The sequence below is a fragment of the Cibotium barometz genome, chromosome 33 (assembly GCF_041138505.1).
Source record: "Cibotium barometz isolate CiBa-2024 chromosome 33, ASM4113850v1, whole genome shotgun sequence".
In the NCBI taxonomy this organism is placed as follows: domain Eukaryota; kingdom Viridiplantae; phylum Streptophyta; class Polypodiopsida; order Cyatheales; family Cibotiaceae; genus Cibotium; species Cibotium barometz.
In genome coordinates, this window is record NC_141078.1 from 42,939,777 (window position 1) to 42,963,114 (window position 23,338).

At 41.8% G+C, this 23,338-nt stretch overlaps 1 protein-coding gene across 3 annotated transcripts; it reads left to right on the forward strand.

Moving 5' to 3' along the window:
• The first annotated feature begins 7,543 nt into the window (after window positions 1-7,543).
• Window positions 7,544-11,972, forward strand: LOC147619592 (uncharacterized). 3 transcript variants are annotated; one of them, XM_086773260.1, is made up of 8 exons: window positions 7,544-8,913; window positions 9,141-9,361; window positions 9,535-9,693; window positions 9,821-9,851; window positions 9,967-10,102; window positions 10,202-10,285; window positions 10,391-10,557; window positions 11,839-11,972. In XM_086773260.1, exons 1-7 carry the CDS (start codon window positions 7,605-7,607, stop codon window positions 10,455-10,457), a joined length of 2,007 nt encoding a protein of 668 aa, XP_086629386.1. In that variant the 5' UTR covers window positions 7,544-7,604; the 3' UTR covers window positions 10,458-10,557; window positions 11,839-11,972. The 3 variants fall into 3 exon arrangements, with proteins under 3 accessions (XP_086629386.1, XP_086629385.1, XP_086629387.1); XM_086773259.1 differs by lacking the exon at window positions 11,839-11,972 and adding an exon at window positions 10,895-11,173; XM_086773261.1 differs by lacking the exon at window positions 11,839-11,972 and adding an exon at window positions 10,895-11,173 and having other exon boundaries at window positions 9,967-10,051.
• The last annotated feature ends 11,366 nt before the right edge of the window (window positions 11,973-23,338 follow it).

Here is a 23,338-nt window from a genome sequence, read left to right on the forward strand (position 1 = left end):
CTAGGATTTTCGTTGGATTGGAAATTTCAAATAAAATCACCACAGCTCAAGCACAGCTTTATCCAATGCGAGAACACAATCTCATGACCCTAGAGCTATGGGATTTGTTAGGTCAACCAACACTCACGGCCCACCATCCTGAAAGAATAAACTTTACACAAGACTTGAACATGCCATGTTTGGGGTACTTTGAATATACAATGTATAATGAAACTAACTCCCTTACTTGCAAGTTTTTTGTGGTTGAGTATGTGTTGGAAGTAGATTTAATCTTGGGGCATAAATGGACTGTTGCTACTACCCAAGCACCACTGTGCTTTGCTCTAACGATAGAGTCATCATGATGGTCAATGACAAAAAGTTGGCAATACCATATTGCCAAGAAGAGGATCCAACTTTAATGGATTTCTATGATGCTGAACGCAAAAGGATACAAGCCTCTTCCACAAAAGCTCCTCTACACAATGACCTACCATCTGCATCAACAACAAACTCCGATAAAGCCTCTGCTCCCTCAACCCCATCCTCACCTACAAAGTTCAATGCCGAAACCTCGCAATCAATAGCTATTCCTGAAGAAGTTCCCAGAGCCAACTATTTATCTCTAACAGGAAACTCAATGGAAAGGCCTCGGATCCTATGCATCTTCATCGACAAACCTCATCAAAGGAGACAACCACATGCTCAAAGGCCTCATCATCCGACAACCACTCCACAAGAGACTCTAACCTCATCATCATCAACAATGCCCATGAGTCTCAAACCTGCAGTCTCAGCACCAGCCAAAGTCAAGGAGGGCCCCAAACCTTCCACATCAACCCTAAAGAAAACTCCACCAAGACTCCCACAATCACAATATCTTAATAGTATCAAAATGTGGGTGGAGAAGCAGCTACTTGTAGCTCAAGGCTACTATGAAGGTGCCTATCAAAATGTGGGTGGAGAAGCAGCTACTTGTAGCTCAAGTCTACTATGAAGGTGCCTATCAAATTTGGGTGCCTCGACAGTCAAAACCTCTTCCTCAATGCAGCACTCGGAAGCCAAGGAAGAAGAAGAGTACTCCACAACACCGTCCACAAAATCCTATATGAGTTTCTCAAAGAACTCCCGCAATGTAACAAGTGTGGGTACCAAAAACACGCTGCAAGCACAAGGGCACTACCAAAGAAATACAAAGAACTCCCGCAATGTAACAAGTGTGGGTACCAAAAACACGCTGCAAGCACAAGGGCACTACCAAATACAAAAGCTTGGGTCCTGAAGCGCATCACAAAGTCTCAAAATGTGGGTGGAGAAGCAGCTACTTGTTGCTCAAGGCTACTATGAAGGTGCCTATCAAATTTGGGTGCCTCGACAGTCAAAACCTCTTCCTCAATAATGCAGCACTCGGAAGCCAAGGAAGAAGAATACTCCACAACACCGTCCACAAAAACCTATGCGAGTTTCTCAAAGAACTCCACCAATGTAACAAGTGTGGGTACCAAAAACACGCTGCAAGCACAAGGGCACTACCAAAGAAATACCAAAGCTTGGGTCCCTAAGCGCATCACAAAGTCCCCTAACCTTGCACAAAGAAGAAAGCCTCAACACCAAGCACATCGGCAACCAAATTACAGTGTTCGTCAAAGATGGGTGCCTGTGCATGTACTTCAACAACAAGGATACTATGATAGTAATTCCATCATATGGTTGTGCCAAAATTGAACAATGTGAAGAAAACCTCACCACCGACTTCAACCCCAACAACTTCACCTATAGTTCGACAAGAATGGAGGCCCAAGCAACAACAAGCAAATCCCTCAACCACTCTCATGCATTCAGCACCAACACAAGGCTTGTCTGTTCAAGCAAACAATCAAAAGTCTTCCCTACTACCTCGACATCATTTCAGCAACAAATTCAAGAAGCAATACAGAGACTTAGGAGCACATCAATAATAGAATAACAATGCTCTTATCACCCCTCTGGAAGTAAGAAATGAGCACTTAAGAAGCTGTTGCTTGCAAATCATGACATAGATGACCCATAAAATTATTATTTTTTTTAAATGTTAAAATCTGTAAATTCACAGAATTCCATCTCACCGAATTACAATTCAAGGAGTTCCATCTCACGGCTTAAGAACTTGCACTTTCACGATTTAAGCCCCATCACAGATTAAGCCATATCACGCAATAGCCACTATATATTTGTTAAGCTTATTGCTCACTATTCTTTTGGCTAAATTAATGTAGCAGCTGCTTCATGAGTACATATCCATACTCATGCACTGGAGAACATTTGTCCCAAAGTGTCACCATCAACAACTTCCAGGTATATCTCTGGATGGGGGAGCCATGGTGGGCGAAAGCCTGGTCAATGGTACAACCCATCGCCTAGAATTTTCCTTCAAATTACAAACCTCTCCAAACGACGCCACCATCTTCAATCCTTAGTGAAGATACCTATATTAGCCTCACAAGTTGATGTAATTCTTTCAATCCTCACCAACAAGTGGATACTTCAACACAGAGCAGTTCAATAGGAGTCTATATGACTCAAATCTTGTACTTCATGAAAATCTACTTCTAAGAGCACCTAAATATATATAAAAACATAAAAAGCACATGGACAAAAGAAGACAAGATCAGGTCCTACTTAACAACATTTGACAAGAATCTTACTATACAAAAGGACATCATCAAAAGCTAATTACTTCAAATGGTGAATGTCACTTCAATGAATCAAATGAGGAACTAAGAATCATCATCTCATTCGGATAATTAAGGCTACGTTCCTCTGGATCCTTCTCTCTCTTCTCTCCCATTATTAACATCTCTTCTCTCTCTTCTCTCTCTTCTCTCCCATTATTAACATCTCTTAGTGTCCCCACTAACAAAAATCACATGTAACCTTGCTGATGTCAGGGGGCAGGGAGGAGCGGTCCCCTGACATCTAGCCACGGGGCGGGACGGCCAACCACATACCAAGCTTCATGAAACGGCTCCATCGGCCCGTCGAGCACGTCTCATATGTTTTCCTTACGGGTCTCACCGATCACTTGCCTTCATGCTCAGCTCGACTCCCATGGCTTAGGCTCGGGACTTGCCTTCCATCCATGATCTGCCGGCCCAGACGCGTCTCGGCCCATCGGCACGGCACAGCTCGCCGATTCGCTAGTCCGTCGTTTCCACCGTTTTTTCGATCCCGTTTCCACGTTCGGCCCGATCGCCGCGTCAAGGCAGGGAGGGCAACCCCGTTGGGGCACTTGGCACCCCAAGAACCTCACTCGCACCCCGGGAGGCCTAACGTGCCTACTTGGTGTGTGAGTGCGTTCCTAGGTGTGCCTACCATGGGTCCGTGCTTTGCCTCTCCTTGCACCTTGACAAAGGGAGTCCCCCCCCCCCCCCCAAAAAAAAAGGGGCTCACACAAATATAAAAATACAATCATTCACAAAAAGCCCCCACCCCATTAGGAATTCCCAATACACCACTAACCTCTTCATTCATTAACTAGCTTTTCTTATTCCTTTCGGAGGAACAAAGACCATTGAATGCCATTCAACATCAAAGCCATTGACAAAGCTTGTTCATTCTCCCCACACAAAGGTTTTCAACGCGATTATGCGGATGCAATCATGCGGACGCGATCATCATCAGGAAGGGGGGAATGTTAATCCAATTCTAGGATTAATAAGAGCTACTACCATTATGTTACATCAAGGAGTCACGATATATACACCAAAAGGTCATACATTCATGATATGAAGCAATAGTGTCCAAAGCTACAACTTGGACGGGCGCCCGTAATGGTGTGTGACGGAGTATTTATGGTGATTCCCGCTTTAAGAGCATGTGGTAGCAAGTTAAGATGGTCCTATAAGTGATATACTTCATGGATATATTATGAGAGTAGTCATTATAATAGAATTAGGCCTCTTATGAGCCTAAAGTGCCCGGTCGGCCACAATTTAAGTGTGTGTATAATATTGTGCTTAGCAGTGCTTCAGCGAATATGTATGCCTAATGTGGTGCTCTTGGAGAGTGCTCCAAGGAGCTTCTTGTTTATAATGTGTCTCTTGGAATGCACTAACTATAAGAATGTAAACATGGCCAAGATGAGTAAGCTCCAATTGTGGTGCTCTAGCAAAAGCACAATGAGTCAATGACCCTTCCGGTAGAATGTGTCTCTTGGGATGTGCTAACTTCAACTATGCCAAACAGGGCCAACATGAGCAAATACAAAACTATTTTATACTTCTCTCGACATCCCTGTTCCTATTTTCTTGGCCAATCTTAGCATATACATTGCAACTGGGGTTGCAACTGTAGAGGCTGGTAGGGCTGGTACATACCCAGCTCTAGGCATTCCATGCAATGCTGTTGTAGATACAAAAGGTGTAGTTCTAGAAGTAACACTCACCTTGGGGTCACATATGTAGATCTTTTAATTGTAGCGATTGCCAACGTTGGAATAATCATTGTCGGTCCAAATCTAGATCTAATTTTTCTACTTTCTTTGACTCTTGTTTCTACTTTCCTACCCTTTATCCCCATTTTGGGGAGTCAAGGTCATGCTGCTTTTACGGCACCCCTCTTGAGTGCGGTAGACATAGACCCTTATTACATGATGACAAGTAATCCTCCTTAGTATCCCACATTGGCCCTTGACTTGTGAGTATAGCATGTAAGAACACAATGCTATAGAAATGGGTTATGTGACACATTTATTTATCGTTGTTGTCATCAGAACATATGGGTGGTATATCGGAGTATGCATTCCCATGCATCACTATGGGAGTCTCTCTTACTCTATTGTGATCATTCCTCTCACATTTGATGCGTCTGTAGCTCTTCCCATAGATGGCGCGATCTCATGGAATCCTTTAGCAGTTCACCCATTTCAAACAAATTCTTGCACCAATATCAACAAACATGTCCAATGAATGTAGTACAACCAAATTTTGAGTTCTAAGTTAGGTTTCCACTCTTTTTTCCTTTCCTTGGGTCTCATTACCCCATTTAGGAATATCTATTAATGTTCTTGGCTAACTTGTAGGATTATAGTTTAGAGTTTCATCAATTGAATCTCTAGTCGGCGGGTACTATTATAGGCAGTTCCAAAGCATTCCTTAACATTGTAGTTTGACGGCCACTTAGACATAATATCGCTCTTTCCTTGAGCTCTTGTTGTTGATGCTCTTCAATTTCTTGTTTTTGTGAGACCTTCTGGACTCAACAAAACTTTTTCTTCCCTCCTCAAGTCACATGACTTTGTTTCATGTTGCATTATTTCAAAGCTAAAGGTTACTTTTCTTCCAGTGGCCCTCAGTCTTGGCTCTAGTCGAAGTTCCTTGAAATTGCATCTTCCCTTAACTCCTCATCATATGGGTCCCTCTCGGACGACTGGAACCTCAAAAATTGGGTTTATCCCGAAATAACTTAGGGATTTCCCTAGTAGGTTGTTTGTTGGTGTTCTGGAAGGTGAGGACATAATTATACATTAGTAGTATCTTCTGTTACTATGCATACATGTGCAAGTTTATATATTAGTAGTATCTTCTATTACTGTGCATACTTATGCAAGTTTATACATTAGTAGTATCTTCTATTATTGTGCCTACCTGTGCATGTTTATACTATCGTCACTCCCTTCCATAGAATCCTCATAGAAACCTCACTAGAGGTTGTGTCATATTGTTCCTGGTATCCAAGACCAACAATACTCACTTGCGTATGATGATGAGATTAAGGAGAAGGAGAAGCTAAGTTCACCATGCTTTTCCTCCAAGAAGATCCACCTCGAAAAGCATACGCCAAAAATAAAAAAACACACCCAAAATAGAGTGCCTTGAATAGTTGGGAAGCCATCCTCTAAAAGCATATGCCAAAAACAAAAAAACAAACCCAACATAGAGTGCCTTAAATAGTTGGGAAGCCATCTTTAGAGTAGACCCATGAGTAGACCCATGAGGTGGCAAAATCGGTGCTCTTTTTCTTTAAGTGTCCAAAAAGAGCCCTTTTGAAATGGCCACAACTTTTGATGCCAGCATCGTATGAAGACATTCTTTAGCTCCAAATGAAGCTACTTCTAACTAACAAGGTCTTCATGTTGTGAAGCCAAATTCCAACATCTCTACCTTCAAATAAGACTTGCAAACATGGAAAACTGGCACAAAATCACATTCATGGCAACTCAAGATGGATGATTCAGCCAAAACTTAGAGAAACCAAGCTTTTCTACTTCAAAACAGTGCACATTGCTTCTCTTGATTCCACTTATATCATGCTCTAAAATAACTCTCAAAGTCGTTAACATCTATTTTCTACACTAATCAAATAATGATAGGAAATGACTAGACCTACACTTATCTATTTTCTACACAATCAAATAATGATAGGAAATGACTAGACCAATAATGATCTATTTTCTCCATTGATCAAATAAATAAGTGATCAAATAATGACTAGACCTACAATCTAATCAAAGAAATAATTGATCAAAGAATGACTAGACCTAGACTAACATTCTAGACAAAAAATGTCATAAAAGTTTTGGGAAAAAGTAATATGTTATATATAATATGAGGTGTAAAAATCATGTTGTGATCGTGAGATACATGACTTGGTAGAGCACTTCAACATATACAAAAGACGTCTTTGCAATGTAAGGACACTCTGAAGTCCTGGGTTCAAGCCCCCATAAGATGCTCCCTCAACGGCATCGCCTAACAAGCGGAAAAAAGCGCCTATGAGCGGTGAAAAGCACATACGGGTAGTGAAAAAAATGGTAACTATGGGAGGATCTTGGGCCTAAGGCTAGTTGGAAAAAATAATAAAATAAAAAAATGTAAGGACACTCTTTTATATGTACAAACATTGCCGATGGAGTGCCCATTGTCACCAAAAATAGTGATGTATCAAGCTTTGTATTCCTATCCAACTGTAAATTCTAGTACACAAAATTCAAAGGCTCATCACACACACTATTGTAGGGTCATCAGGACACAAGTGATGTTCAGTGTGACAATGGGTGGTGGTGTTGTAACCATGATTTGTATGGCACCAGTATGGGAAACTTTTGCAACCACCTCTAGATCCTTTGTAGACATGTGAGGATGGTGTGGGAAATAGACAATGGCGATTGATGGAGGCGAGAGCCCTTGCTAGAAAATTGGCCAACATTCTCGAGTGACTTGTTTCCCTTTCCTGATGGCAATGTGCAAATTAGTGCTAGTTGAAAATTATGGTTTGTATATTTTTTTCCCGAGTTGGAATTTCTGTATTAAAATTTGGCATTGCCTTTATTGTCAAGGAACAGAATTATACATATTGTAGTTTGATAATCCCAACATTTACTATATTTTTAGTACTAGATCCCGATTACTTTTTTTCAAGCATTATCTTTATTTTGATTGGTTGGAACCCTGTACTTCTATATTGGGGTTTTTATTTTTAGTACTAAATCCCGATTACTTTTTTTCAAGCATTATCTTTATTTTGATTGGTTGGAACCCTGTACTTCTATATTGGGGTTTTTATTTTAAAAAAATCTCTCAAAATTCAGGCTTCTACCATTCTTTTAAATTCAGGTCTCCAACATTCTTCTCCTTATTTCTCTGCCCATGGTTTTCCCCTTGTCTCTGCCATCTTCTTCTTCTTCTTCTTCCACTTCTGCATCATGGCCCTCCGACTGCGCTTTGCTGAACGCACACGCTTGCCGTAATCCCTCTTTCAGAAGATGTGCCTCCTGTGCAAGCTTCAATTCCTCATCAATTCTACGGTTTCAGAACGCAGAGAGCAGCTATGATGTCAATCTGACAGTCTTCCTCCTACCAGCAGGTAAGGAAACCTTTGGACTTTCCCTCTCTGTTGATAGCATTCGATTGTCGCCATCTTCCATGGCGCCAGCAACCAAACATGTTTCAGGCGTGGTGCATCCTCGCAAGAGGCTTCGAGCTGTAGAGGAACCCTCGGATTGTAGATTTTGTTTGGTACCTGATTCTAGGGTCAGAGCTATGGCACCTGATTCTAGGGCAAGGGTTTCGGCTTATACAATCCAAGGCGCTGGCATTTCGATGAAGAAAAGCCAAGGGCGTGAGCAAGAGCAAGCAGTTGTTGGTCATCGAAAGGGCAGCAGTATGCAGACTGTTACTCAGCTTCAATGGCCCGGCGATGGCATAACGATGGAGGACAAAGCTTTTAATGGAAGGCCTAGCAGGTTGAAAAGCGTTGAAGAATTACATTTTGAGGCACTTCAAGATTATTGCCCTAGCTATGATGATGATGGTGGTGTAGGGGCAGAAGACTCAGCCATGAATTCTTTGCAGAGCCCCGCACATCTGAATGCAAGTTTGATGGATGACTCGTCGAAAAGTAGCAGTAGAATGCATCTGGATGCATGTGGTGATCTTTTCTTGAGCAGTGGTGATGTCAATGCTGCAAGCACCCCCATCAAGGGCACCAAGCATTTGGATGCATTTGGAGATATGTTTTCAAGCTATGGTGATGCCAATGCTGCAAGCATCCCCATCAAGGGTACCAATCATTCGGATGCATGTGGAGATGTTTCTTCAAGCTATGGTGATGTTGGTGCTGCACAGGTTGAAGCTAATGTCTCCAAGACAGTCACGGTAACTTTAGGATGCTCCATGAGGTCTGATTTAAAGAAACACTTTCAATCAGATAGTGAAGGTGCAGAACATACTGAGCCAATGGCAATCTCTCAAAGCCAGTTAGATAAGGCAGAAGATTTACAGTTGGTTTCCAATGAGGATGAGCAGCCCCAAACAAAGGATCAAGAGAACAACTTGGAAGAGAAGGAAAGTGGGGATCTGAGCCAGGAACAGAAAATAAGGATGGAGCTCAACAAAGCAGCTGCACTTGCAAGACGCAACATGCGTATGTGTGAAGATAATGTTGCAGATGGTCAAGGTATTTAGACTAGTCACTTTTTTTAGCTTATGGTGTCTTTGTCTCAATAATATACTGGCTGATAGTGTCTAAATGCATGTCCTCTTTTACATTGTCATGCATATATTTTTAATTTTCTAACATTTTCAAGTTCTGAAATGCCATGTGTTTTTTCTTTATTTCATGATTTTGGTGAGTTCTTACATATTTTTTGTAACAGTCATGTGTTTGATTGATTTGTAAACCAGCACAAAGCTTGCAGTTTCCAAAGTTTGAAAGTCTGTTGGTGGAGAAAACATGGGTGGAAGTTCTAGGAGGAGAATTTCAGAAGCCATACATGGGGCGCCTTCACGAGTTTGTAAGCCAGGAGGCAGCTGGAAGGATTCCCATCTATCCACCACCAGCCAAGTTGTTCAATGCCTTCAATTCATGCCCATTTGACAAAGTAAAGGTGGTGATCATTGGCCAGGTATGCATTCAACATGTACGCTGCATGTGGGACACACAAATGCATGACAGAGTACTTTACTTTCTTGTTGAGACACTCTTTGGGAACCCTTTCCAACAATTACATTTGCGCGATGTATGTGGGACACAATGCATCATATGAGGATGGCCATGATTTTTAATGTATGGATGCAGGATCCGTATCATGGGCCAGGCCAAGCCACGGGCCTTTGTTTTTCTGTGGAGAAGGGTATCAAACTTCCTTCAAGTCTTGCCAACATCTTCATGGAGCTTGAGAGCGATCTTCGCTGTGACTTTCCTTCACATGGAAATCTAGAGAAATGGGCCCACCAGGTCTGTTGTTTGTGAGGCTGGGAGAAAAAGCCATATATATTTAGAAGAGTCTGTGCTTTTCCCAACACTGCACAATGCCATTTTGCTACTTTGCCTTTAACTCTAATTGGTTGCATCTGTTGAATAGGGGGTGCTTTTGTTGAACACAGTCCTCACAGGTAGAAAACTTTCTTCAATAGGATTAGTAAAGTTTTCTGCTGGTTTATTGATTTCAGCTTGCGGTGAAGTGAAATGGTGCAGTGGTGCTTGTCTAACATGTTTTTTGATTAGCAGTGCGCGACCATCATGCAAATTCTCATGCCAAAAAAGGTTGGGAGCCTTTCACTGATGCTGCTATTCGAGCACTTGCACAGCAAAGGTCTGGTGTAGTCTTCCTTCTATGGGGGATCTCAGCCCAAGAAAAGCTAAGGTGCCTTTATGTTTTTTCCAGGGCCAGGCTTGGCCGGTATTGTTTTACTCCAGTTTACGTTAGCCTCTGATTAATACCTCTTTTATGCTCTCTGAACAGGCTAATTAATAGAACAAGTCACCATATCCTGAAGGCGTCCCACCCATCAGGCATCTCAGCCCGCAGAGGTTTCTTCACATGCAGGTTATTGCCTAGCAGTAACTTATGGTGCTTGTTATTGTCAATTTTCCCAATGCTTTTGTGGCCATTGTGTGGATGGTGTTTGACCTTGCGGGTGTATGTTTGCAGGCACTTCTCTAAAACGAATGAAATTTTAGTAGATCAAGGATTGCTTCCAATCGATTGGCAGCTGTAGGCAATTTTGGCTGGTTAGTTTTTTTTCTTCTCAGTGGTATAGACCTCATTACTGAGCTACCAGCATCAACACTCTCTCTCGGGCTCATTTACCACGTGAGGTAAGCACCTCTGGCAACCATCTCCCACTTGTTTTTATAAACTAACCAGCACTGTTAACTTAATAATATTGGAAGTACTCACTATACACCTATTTTCCAATGCAAATTTGAGGACAAATATTGTTCCTTCAAGGCCCTTTATTCATATACTGGTCCATCTAAAAGCTGTGAGAAATCTGATGATTGGTAGGTATTGCATGGGCTTTGATGGGCAATGTTGCCTGGGCCCTGTGCATCATCAAAGATGTTGGGTGCCCAAGGGTTTTTTGTGTTTAAAGACCCTAGACTATATTGTAACTCCCTTACTTATTCAGTCTTTGTATTGTGCCCATGTCAGGTTTAAAACCCTTTCACTCTGAAGGTGAATCAGACAGCCATGGTCTCTATTGATTTATTACAGCTGATTGATTATGTAACGGTAGCAATAATTTGTCAATATAGTGAGTTTTTCTTTGAAGTGAAGTTCTACAATGTATTGAGGTGTGTGGCATTGCACTTTGGTGGGAGGATGGTTCTGATCACTACTGGATCTTTATGGAAGTGTGCTTTTAGTGGGGTGAAGCTTTCGGTCCATTACCTGAGTAATTAACATGCATGCAAATGCTGTTTCCCCATGTTGAGTTTTATTTGTATTGTCATCCCCTTCTACCCCAATTATTTAGTAAGGTTTGAAATGTCTATGCAGTCACATGTCAGTCTATAGTTGTGCACGCATGAGTATGCGTGTTTCGAATCCCTTTCTACTTGTATCATGCAAAAATATGGCTAGCATATGTGGGCTTTATTAATAACTCATTACGGGTTTACAATGTGGGACTTTTGAGGAATGAATCTCGTACATACACAACTGTGAAGGTGTGCTCAGGGATCCCCCTCTCCCAATAATAATCAATGCCAGGCTACGTTTGCCATTTGGACTAATGGGATGAGAACACATCATATATGATGCTTCAACTCTTATGCACCTAGCACTAACCCTTAGGGTTAGGGACTAATCCAGCAGGGTTAGGAGAGCCCTGGGATTAGGGAAAGCAGGCTACTAGCCACCTGAATCCACTCTGGGGTTAGGGATTAATCCAGCAGGGTTAGGGGAGCCCTGGGATTAGGGAAAGCAGGCAGTTTCAGGTGGCTAGTACTCGAATCCACCTGCTTTCCCTAATCCCAGGGCTCCCCCAACCCTGCTGTGGGTTAGTGCTAGGTACACAACAAACACCCTGGTAAAGGGTGAGCAGGGGAAGGGTTTACAATGTGGGACTTTTGAGGATTGAATCTCGTGCTCAGGGATCCCCCTCTCCGAATAATAATCAGGCCATTTGGACTAATGGGATGAGAACGCATCATATATGATGCTCCAACTCCCTGGTAAGGGGGGAGCAAGGGATGTGTATACTTCCAACTGTTGAGTTACAGGCTCCGTCATATTTTAAAGGGTGGTATTTGTTAAGATTGAGAATTTTTGTGCTGTCACTTGTTTTGCACGTTTCTAACATGCTTCAATGCAGTACTATGCTTAAATACTTGGGGTGAAAATAGTTATTGTGAGATACTTTTTAAGTTATTGCTCATGTGGGTATCTGTGCAGTAGCATGAGCTACTGCACTTGCAATTTGTCAACAGTGCTAGGAGTTTCTTTTGGAGAGAAGAAATTATATCAAAAGAAAAAGTGAATACATTCATCAGAAAGAAAAGTAAATAGAGTGCACCCTGTGGTACACACATGCTGAATATGTGTTAGGTGCAAATTTGCCAATCTGAAGTGAAAGATGTCAACAAAATTTGAACCTCATCCAACCTCTGCCTAGTTGAGCATAGTAAGGGAGAGAATATGATGACGGAGAATTCATGATTGTGTTGTATATCATCGAGCGAGCTTTTGGCAGCTTCTTGAATGTGCTTTGTTGTAGCTGCCACTATCACACAATGAATTGAGCTTAGCTGTGTTTAGTTCCACAGTAGTTCTAAGTCATTATTGTTTTCAGCCTCTGGATTTGGAGCTTGTTACTGTGAGAAACAATAAATACAGAACCCCTTGCATTTCAAAAAGATCATGGAGTGAGCTTGCAGCAGCTTCTTGAATGTTGGCATTCTTGCCTACTAGATTTGTCTATAATAAAGCTAAGTAAGAAGGAGCCGTTGACCAAAACTTTGACAATGGCATGGCCAAACAAGGTTACCTTAGTAAATAAACTTTTTGCTCAACAAGAAGTGATTGGAGAATAAAGAGCCTGTAGCAAGTCCATACTCGGTTTGTGTCAGATGAGTGATTTCTATCCATTACTTGCAATTATAAAGAGTAGAGGACAACATGGCATTCTTGCCTACTAGATTTGCCTATAATATAGCTAAGTATGAAGAAGCCATTGACCAAAACTTTGACAATGGCATGGCCAAACAAGGTTACCTAGTAAATAAACTCCTACCTTAACAAGAAGTGATTGGAGAATAAAGAGCCAGTCCAATCTATCATATGCTTTTTCAAACTTTAGTTTGAAGAAGATGTCTCTTTTAGATTCTTTGGCGTAATCTCTACCTTCCCACATGGTAAGCAGTGCATTCAAAACTTTTTGGTTGTAGTCTATTGTAGCTACCCATTTAGTAGTTAATCTTTAGGCATGGCTTTGGCAAATATTTTACAGATGCATAATAAGAGTCGACCAATAGTTAGCCTCCCTATTGTGGATCGACTTGATTATCCAAGAATTTAGATATAGTAGAAGGGTTCTATTGTTGTTTGAGAAGTCCCACAACATGATAGCTTGGAGACATAGCCAAAAAACATTGAAATAAGGCCACAAGTGCCATGACTTTTCCCATCCTTCGTAGATTTCACTACTGCTTCAAACTCCTCTTTAATGAAGGGCATCTCAAGCGAGGTAGCTTACGCATGACTAATAGTGGATATCTTAGCTTGAGAGAGGATTTCTCGGCTATACTTGATTTCTCAAGAGCCCTAAGGGATTTTGGAGAAGATATTATTAATCCGTGACAAAACCAAGATTTTTTTGAGTTGAAGAAGTGTGAGTTATCCTTCTTAAGTAGGGTGGGGATCAAATCCTTTGCAACTTTGTCCTTGAGAATATCAAAGTTTCCTTGGCTAGCCTATCAATTTTACTAGCCCACCATTCTATGGTAAAAATTTTAAGATGATTATGTCGTATCTTTTCTTTGTGCTTGGGTAAGTTTCTAAGGTGCAGGGTTTCTCTATGGACACTTGAGTTTCTAGGACGTGCATGGGCTTCAAGAGAAGGTAGTGGTAGCTCTTTTTTGGTTGCTCATGTCTTTCCTCATTTGAATAATATGCCTTTTAGCTTCTATAAAAAATTGATGGGTTTCCATGAGGGCATGAGCCTAGATGTGGTGGATTTATGCTAGTAGAGAAGTTCATGTTCCAAATCTCATCTTTAGCATCTTCCACATATGGGAGTTCAAAAATCAATGTGAAACCAAGAAGAGTGAATTTTTTTAGTATCGCAAGAGTACATGCAATCGATGTGGTAATGGTTGTACTAGGTGATGGAGTGAAGAACTAAGTCTTACTGTTAAAGAAGCGACTACTGAGATGTCTAGTGCATTATACTATGTCTACTCATGAGATTAGGAAAGTCTTTCTTGTTAGACCATGGTGTGATCCTCGGAGTAAGAAAAGTATCTACAAGATATTGTAATCCAATAATACCCAACTTTTCTTCTCTCTTTTGAGAATCATCCCTTATTGTTGAATGATTGTTTCCATATTAAAGTAATAAAAAAGAAGGTAGTTGCCTTCAATGTAAAATGCCAAGTGACTTTTGGTTATGACTCCTAAGAGGGTGTGGAGAGAAGTCCATGTCCACACTTGATTATATGAGGTTCATAAGGGGTTATGGTTCCTAAGGGGGTGCTGAGAGAAGTCTCTATCCACACATGATTCTATGAAGTTTCCATAGAAGCTCTCTCTCTCTCTCTCATCAAAGAGGCACAAGAGTTGGTTAGGGTATGAACCTATGCTAGAACAAGTGAGAGCTAGGCTTGATGACATTGTTGAGGTTGGAATATGATAAATTTTCCATGGGCATATACACATTGTTTTCTAGAGTGTTTCTCATTGACCTAGTTCCTCTTTCCTCATAGGAGAAAATCCAAATTCCATTAGAGACTCGCAAGTCCAAGTTTAGCACCTATAGAGAGAATACAAGTCATGGGATATCCTTGAACTATCAATCTTCCTATCCTTTGAAGTGAGTATTCTAATAAGTATATTGCTATGTGGTAGTGCAATCCTAGGGGGCATCTTTATGTTTGGATGGGAGGAAAATTGCACACAAGTGTAGAGAAGTAGTAGATAAAATGCCAACCCAAGAGCAAGTCCAACTTTAGCACCTTAGTGAGAAAGAATGCAAGCCATGGAATATCCTTCAATTATCAATCTTCCTATCCTCTGAAGTGAGAATTCTAATAAGTACACTGCTATGTGGCAGTGTAATCCTAGAGGGATATTTATGTTTGGATGGGAGGGAAATTTCACACAAGTGTAGAAGAAGTAGTGGGGATAAAATGCCAGCCCAAGAGCAAGTCTGAGGCAAGTCCCTAGGGAATAAGGTAATATGATGAAAATACAATTATCCAAGGTACCAATCAATAAACTAGGCTACTATTTTGAAAGCAATCACACAAACATGATCTTGCCTATAGTTTATAAAGCCTATAAAAGCTAAGGAATTTGGATGGTAGTGTTGGGATAAGTATCCTCACTAACCACTGCTAAGAATAACAAGGTCAACCACCCTTGGAAAGTACCACCCTAATGATAAAATTGGCTGAAGGAATCCTAACAAGGCCTATGATCTTGTAGGACAAGACTTTTGGTTTGACCTTCAAGCACACATTTATAGTACCGATTTATCACAAATAACCTAGTGTATATGACTCTTAGGGAATCCTTACATGATACCTAAAAAGCCAAGACTAGACACTAAAGATGTCTTTGAACATGGAAAAGTCATCTTGGGCTTACAAAACTGCCTACAAGGTGCCATCCACACCACACCTTTCAACTTGACATACGGAACAAATGCCATCATGCCCATGGAATTCTTAGTACCAAGCTTGCCATCAAGAAAAGGTTGATATGAAATATCTTGACTAATCGATTATTTAAGCTTGGATGCTTAGATTGTGTGCAGCTCCATGCCTCAAACTAGTCTCTACCTCTCATCACAAGTGGTGAGACCTCATGTGGCACATATTTGGGATGTGAAGGAGGGAGAAATCGATGATGTTTGTCATACACCACCTTCTTAAGTATAGAGGGTCTTTCTGAAACAAGTGATGGTCCACAAATCGAACATGCATGATGTCCGGAGGTTGCCAAACTTATTTTAAAATTGAGATGATTCAGATCTAGAGATATAAACTTAAAGTTTAAAGGTTAAAGCTTAAAGTTATCCGGTTCAAGTATGTACCTGAGCACTTCGAGAACCCGAGATAGTCATGCATCGTCCAAAGAAAAACTCCTTTCACATCCGCCTCACAAGGTTACTATGAAGGGAAAAAGAGATTCTGGATACCCAAGAGAAAGATTCATTAGAAAGGAGTTGTTAGAAGCCCAAGGTTACTACAGAGGAGGTCACATACAACTCTGGCTACCTAAGCAGCATAATTAAAACTAACCTGTCAAAGAAGGCAACCCTGATGGATAAAATGCTACCAAAAGATGGCTCTCTTCTAATGTCCCAAGGATATTATGAAGGTAGCAAGGCATTTGGGTATCTAAAATCACACCGTCACTAACCCCAACTTCTTCAAACACACCATGGGAGGTACCGAGGCAAGATGGCAATGACAACCCAAAGCTACCATCGCTAGTGGAGCCCCATGCTCACCCCTAGCAAAGGGTAATGGAAAGATTGAAGAGCTCATGGAGTCCCAAGACCATCGGCAAACACACCATAAACAGGACATTCCTTATGCATATCAACCTTAAAAGCCTATGTTGTAGCTACAAGCCGAAAGCACGAATTCCCCTACCAAATCCATTGTCACTCTCAAGCCTAGCTAAATGGGCTAAGCACAAGTACCTTACCCTTGTCAAAGAAGAAGTTTACCAAACAAAAAAACCGATTAAAAATATCAAAGAAAGCAGTAAAAAAAGTCGAGGAAAGTAGTAAACCGAGTCGAGGAAAGCACAAAATAGAGGAAGGCCACAAAAGTCCACAAACTCTTAAGTATCAGGTAGTAGCCCCACCGACTTCTCCCCATGGGAGTGGAACTACTTTGAGAAGTTAGAGAGCACATGATCCACAATAGTATCCAATCAAAGAAGAAGGTGGAGCACAAAATCACCTATCACATTCAGGAATGCTACTAGGTAGTCAAAGAGGCCAGAGGTCATGGAGCATATGGATAGACTTGGACTCGTTTAGTAGGGGTTGGTAGCTCTTCCAACTTGGGGGCCGAATCTTAGCACATGATTTCGATTCATTTCTTCTAGTATGGAACACATCTTAGCACTGGCAATGTTAGAGATTTCACAGGAGATGATTTCACCTTGACCCTGACTCTGGATGATGTTCAGTACACCTCACACCTACCTAGACCCACCGAACCCTATTAGAAACTTAGTGGTGCATAGGGGATGGTCAAAGATATTATCAGAGGCCCTATCAACAAGGATGGAGTGAAGTGGGAAGATATCTTGCCCTGACTATGCTTACCAACCTCAGGTGGCTTGACAGATACATCTGATGGCAACCTCCGCCTACTCGCCCATTTGAAGCAAGGACTACCAATAAATTGGGCAAATCACTTCCATCACAAGCTCTGTACTAACCCTGCTGGGTGGCAAGTTTGGAGCTGCCATGATCCTCACCAAGGTCCTCTATTGTGCCACATGGTGGGAAGAGCTCCCCGAACCATTTAACTACCAAGGTGTTGCCACCCCAAGAAAGCTTCGTCCGCACTGCAACACGCCCCATTGGATCCCTCTCATAGGCTCCCCTCAACCCAAAAATCCAAAGATGGATTAAGGAACTACTGATGGACACAGCCACATGGTAGAGGTGGTAGCTGAGGCAAGTGGAGGCCCCAAAGAGCATGCCTAGTCAAGAATCCCCTCTACCTGTTCTTTTTCCATGGCTAAAGAGGTACCTGATGGTGTCTACGAAGTGAGTTTCACTTTCATAGTAGCAGATTCACAAGTTCATATGAAGTTGTGCAAAACATTACAGAGATACACAGGTGGACTGACAACCTCTCAAGGGCCATCCTTAAGTCTTAGTGGCGCCTTTCAGATTTCTCTAGTACTTTATCTTCTATAATCCACAACCTTGCAAGGCGCATGATAGAATTTATGGCCAGATAGAAAGAGAAAACCGATGCAGTCTAGTAAAGCACTTCTCATTACACAAGCCAAAATTGTGCCTAGCTAGAGACTCAAAGGAACGCAGGAATTGCACTCAATGAGCTGCAGGTGCAAGCTCTTAAGGCCAACTGTGACCGCTTAGAGCACGAGCTAGATGTTATGCACATGGACGGATGTTGAGGGAGCTATAGCAGTAAGGGCATAGACTCAAGAAGATCTCACATAGGCAACGATGTTGCATGGCACACAACAAGAAAAAGCTCGTGTTGGATGAAGTTAACACAACAAACTTTCTGAGCACAAAAAGAACTTCACGAGAGAGCCATAGCTGCAAAAGATAGAACCATTGCCCAGCTGGAACAGCAAATCATAGATATGAAACCTGGGTCACGGCAGGAGAAATGCTGAGAAGAAGGTTGACATCCTCATGGGATGCAACCACAAACCTTGCAAACCTCATCGTCCCTCCCCATCCGCCCTATGGCATCTTGGAGCTGTAGCATTGGAGCCTTAGCTTAATCTTCTCCAACACAACATCTATATATGAGGACAGCCCCACATGCACCTTCCTAATCATCCTCTCCAAGGTGCCATGGGCCTCACAATACAACATTTGCATATGAGGACATCCCCACATCCACATTCCCGACTATCCTCTCCAAGGTGCATCATGGGCCTGCCAACCCACCATAGCCATGTTGTTCTTCTAGACCATAGAAAGAGTTGGAGAAGAACCCGAAGTTGCAATTCAACTTTCCCTAGATACCTCCACCTCGACCACCCCTCCTTCTTCCACAAAGACTAGATGCTTCGTACAATGCACAAGTTCCACCAGGATTATGATGAGGTGCCTGCTTAATTGGATCCACATCATCAACAACTATGTAAGTATGTAACATCATCAAGCATATAACTTATGGTTTGGAGGCATCATTGTTTTGGAAACACGTTTCAAGAAATCAAATCCAAAAGATAAAGATGTAGACGAAGAGACAATCTAAATCTTCGATGATGTTCTTATGATAGATGTAATCATGGAAAAGGAAAAGCCATTACGGGGTTGGCAATGCCAATAATGCTAAAGGAAATGGCCATAAATAAGCATGCAAAGGGAAACGACTATGGAGATCACATCAGTGAATGCACACTCCTTCCCCCTCATAATTTATATTGTGTTGCGTGCATTTTTCATGGAAATCCTCCAAAATATGAATACCATACTCAATCTCATCAGGACCTTGGTGGTGCATGACTAAGTTGGGACCTTGGCGGAACAATTAAGTCATGAAGACCTTGGTGGTGCACGACTAAGTCATGGAAAGTGCACCTGGAGCCAATGGTTGTTAGTGACTGCAGCCCCTTCTTGAGCTAGGTAAATCGCCATGTGCCCTTCACTATGGCTTTGAGCCTGTTAAGCACTGTCACTCTCTACACTCATGCTTTTTGCTTCCCCTATTCTCTATCATCAACCAACCCAATCAACCTTCCTAGTAAGATGGTGGAATTCAAACACCTGAGCTATGTCGTTCCCAAAAGAAGCAGAAAAGCATGTAGAATGGCTACTAAAAATAGGCCTCAAAGAGTTTGCGGAGCTGCCATCATGGGAGGAGTTGAAGCTCAATCTACATGCAAAAAGCTAGCTACCAAGTTACATAAATCAAACATTATAAAACTACCATCTGGTAAGAAACTGAAGTTACCAACTTATGTCCTATAGAGGGTAAGATTGAAATCAAGCTGGCTGTGAAGAAGGAGGATCTCATCAACAAGAAGTTCAGACCGCTAGAGAGGGAAGAGCCAAAGAGTACAAGATCACTTGGACGAGGAAAATCAAAAACGGATGAGGTTTGTGGTAGAAATGATAAACCTTGTCCACAAACCCTACTATATGTTCATGAAAAACTATGGATTAGTAAAATGAGTAGAGGGAGGATCCAAGGTGGTGGCCTAGGTAGAAGTCTTGTATAATAATCTGAAAAATGAGAAGCAGACAAAAAAAGAAGAAGAAAAGATTAAGATATCTCAAGGCTCTTTTACAAGGAGGAAGCAGAGGAACTAGTGTTGGCAAAGTATGTTGCAAAAGAAGATAAGGGAAAACTAGAAAGTCCTGAGAAACAATGTGAGCAATAATAGCAGAACAAGGGGAAGCAAACCATGTCAAAGCCAAAGCCCATTGAACCAATAATGCCTGGAAGGGGAGAGAGAGAGAGAGAGAGAGAGCGAGGAGAGAGAAGAGAAGAGTCCTATCACTCCTGAAGGCTAAGCTACAGTAGGAGAAAATCAAATCCCAAATTTTGGGTTTGTGGGAAACCAACAAATGTATGGCAAAAGAAATTGGGATCTTAAAGGTTACAATGGCTAGTAAGGAGCAAGAAACAAGACAAATTAAGAAAGGGGAGCTGAAGCCATTGACAGATCCCACAACATCCCATAGAAGGCATGATGTGTTGAAAGGCCACTTGGAGGTGGTCAAGGACATACAGGCAAGGGCAGATAAAGACAAGATCAGGACAGAGTCCATGCTTGCAGTTTATGAAGCCTAGATCCTTGGCAGAAGTATATGAGTTAGATGCAACCAAGATGAAGGAATGGGAGGACCATGCTATTGAAGAAAGAGGTGTGGGAGGAGCCTTTTGCAAAATTTGAAAGCTATTGTTGTGGAAACTCTCACACGTACTTACAGCTAATTAGTCCCCTATAAAAAAACAAGATGAGAATCCGGATGGGGGGAAGGAACACCAAGGAAGGATTATCACAGAACAGTACAAAAATCCTACTGAAAGCATCCAAACCAGGCAAGAGGTTTAGCATAAAAGCTCATACGTTTGTTCCATTAGATAAGAGTGCCTATTATAAGCTTGAGTACATCTCCATTAGCCATTAATCATGTCCCATAAGCTTGACTAAGTCCTTCCTAATCTTTCCTAGATTTGAACACCATCTCCCTTGAAATGAGCACCCACTTGGCATCTCTTCTAGGTGCCTACTTTTGTCCTCCACATGGGCTCCATCTTTGGGCTCCTTTTGACACTTTGAACCATAATCTATGACACATGCAACTCACACAAATGTTTGAGGGTCATATAACACTCCCTCTTGTTTTCTACAAACATTACCCAACATCACTTGTTATCTCAATAGCAATCAACGACACTTTAGCATTGGTGGATGGTGTAAAAGAGACTACTTAAAGCCAAAGGATACTTTGAAGGTAGTGCATGAATTTCTATGTTACCTAAACATTAAAAAATTACCATAGCATCTTGGGCACATATTCATCAATTTTCTCCAAGCCCTAGTTACCAAAGAAGCTACTACATGGTCATGGATTCTACCAAGGCAACAAACAAATTTGGATTTGTTTTATATAAAGGAGGTCCAATTATCAATAGTTAAGGTGAAAAGGGAGCATGTAAAGACTAAGGCACCAAGAATTCAGCACAATTTATGTCCACAATTAAATTTTTACTCGAAGAGTCTTTGAATCCCTTGGGGTAAAACAACGTAGAAAAGCCTAGCCCAAAAAAGGTAAGGAGTTGGTAGAAGTGTACGCGATTGATCAACATAAACCATCTACTTCAAGAGGATTCTTCTCTCAGCTATTTTAATTTTTTGCTTGAATGTGATGCCTCTACATCCACCAATGAGGTGCATACACATAAGGCACCAGGGATACGCACCCACCACATCTACAAACTATACCGCAATTTTTATAACCACTACACTACACACTTTTTGGCTCTCCTCCATCTACTTCTATTCCCACCATAAGCCACCAAGGAGATGCACACACCACATCTACTAATACAAAATCTGTCAGTGTAATCTTCACAACCACCACCAAGGAGAAGCCACCAAGGCAACAATTCACCCACCACATCTCTACTAATACACAAATTGTACTACAATCTTCACAACCATTGCACCGCGCACAATTTTTATCTCTCCTCCATCTACTGCTAATACATAAATTGTACCACAATCTTTAAAACCCCCGCATTGCACACTTTTTGCATCTCCTCCATCTACTTCTAATTCCACCATAATCCACCAAGGAGAAGCCCCATGGAGATGCACCCACCACATCTACTAGTACATAAGTTGTGCTTCAATCTTCACAACCACTGCACCACCATACAATTTTTCTCTCTCCTCCATCTACTTCCATTCCCACTAACCCCTCTACCTCTTTATTGATTTTAACTACAACATGAGCTCCCACTTGAAGCCCACACTGTTAAGGCTTCCAAGGATGGAACCTATTGGTTTAGGAAGTGGGGCATGTTAAGCCATTTTGTATGCCAACTTCTATAATATTCCATCATGTAAATATTTCAATGTAATAAGCTGTGGACTATTAGCACAAGTCATGGTCATTGGTCTATGTTAAGGTTGTGATTGTAAAGCCAAGTCCTTTTTGGTATTTTTCGATGATGTCTGGCCAAGTGTGAACAAGTGGCCAAGTATATAAGTGACTTTTCACTTATTGTTTTTATCCTTCTACACATTATGTGAGTGAACTCTTGGCAAACTCATGTGAGAGACAAAGAGTGTGCTTGAGAGAGTTTCTTCTTATGTGAATGCCTCTCTAATGCTTGCATTTGCTTATGAGTGTGAGATAGACTAGCCTTCTTGTGTGTGAAAGCAACCGGTGGCATGCCGATGGAGTGGACTAAGAGATTATTAAATGTAACATCTCAAAGCTTGGCTCGATGTGGGTGATTGGTAAGTTCCCCACACGATAGTTGCAATCTCATTCTAGCCTAGGTTGGGTGAGAAGTAACACATCTTCTTGGACCACCATACCATCCGAGTTGTTAGAGAATGATCCATGAGCCTTGCTTGGGAACTTATACCTGTTGGAATTAGGGTTGCAGGAATGCACACACAACTTCAAGAAAAAATGAGGAAGCTTGAGCACAACACAGTAGTGTATTATGAGTGCCAAAAATGAAAGATAACAAGCCCTAGAAGATAATGGACGTATATACAATGCACGGGGGAAAAAAACCTCCTAGTGAGGGAAAAAGTGCCCCGGCGGTCCTAAGTGTGTTCACACACATCACTACTATAATATGGTAACAAATCCCCCCTGGAGTGATGCGGTGAACAAGAGCTAGCACTCATGTATAGGGAAGTGTCTAGCTATGTGGACGAATCCACAAAAGGGAGTAAGCCCAAAGCTTTGCGAAAAGCTTCGAACTTCTCACGAGGCAGAGCCTTTGTGAAAAGGTCTGCAAGGTTATCCTGTGTTGGCACATAAGCCAAACTGATCTCTCCTGCAGAGAGTCTCTCCCTGACATAATGGTAGTGCACCTCAATGTGCTTCGTACGAGCATGGAACACTGGGTTCCGCGCAACTGCCAATGCGCTCTGACTGTCAGTGAAGAGGGTGGTGGCAGATGGCTGCCCAACACCCAAATCAGCCATAAGGCGTCTGAG

Coding starts and splice junctions, on each gene's coding strand:
- LOC147619592 (XM_086773260.1), top strand. CDS start 7,605: ATGGTTTTCCCCTTGTCTCTGCCATCTTCTTCTTCTTCTTCTTCCACT. Junction 9,694..9,820: donor TAGAGAAATGGGCCCACCAG/GTCTGTTGTTTG, acceptor TCTGTTGAATAG/GGGGTGCTTTTGTTGAACAC. Junction 10,286..10,390: donor AGAGGTTTCTTCACATGCAG/GTTATTGCCTAG, acceptor GTATGTTTGCAG/GCACTTCTCTAAAACGAATG.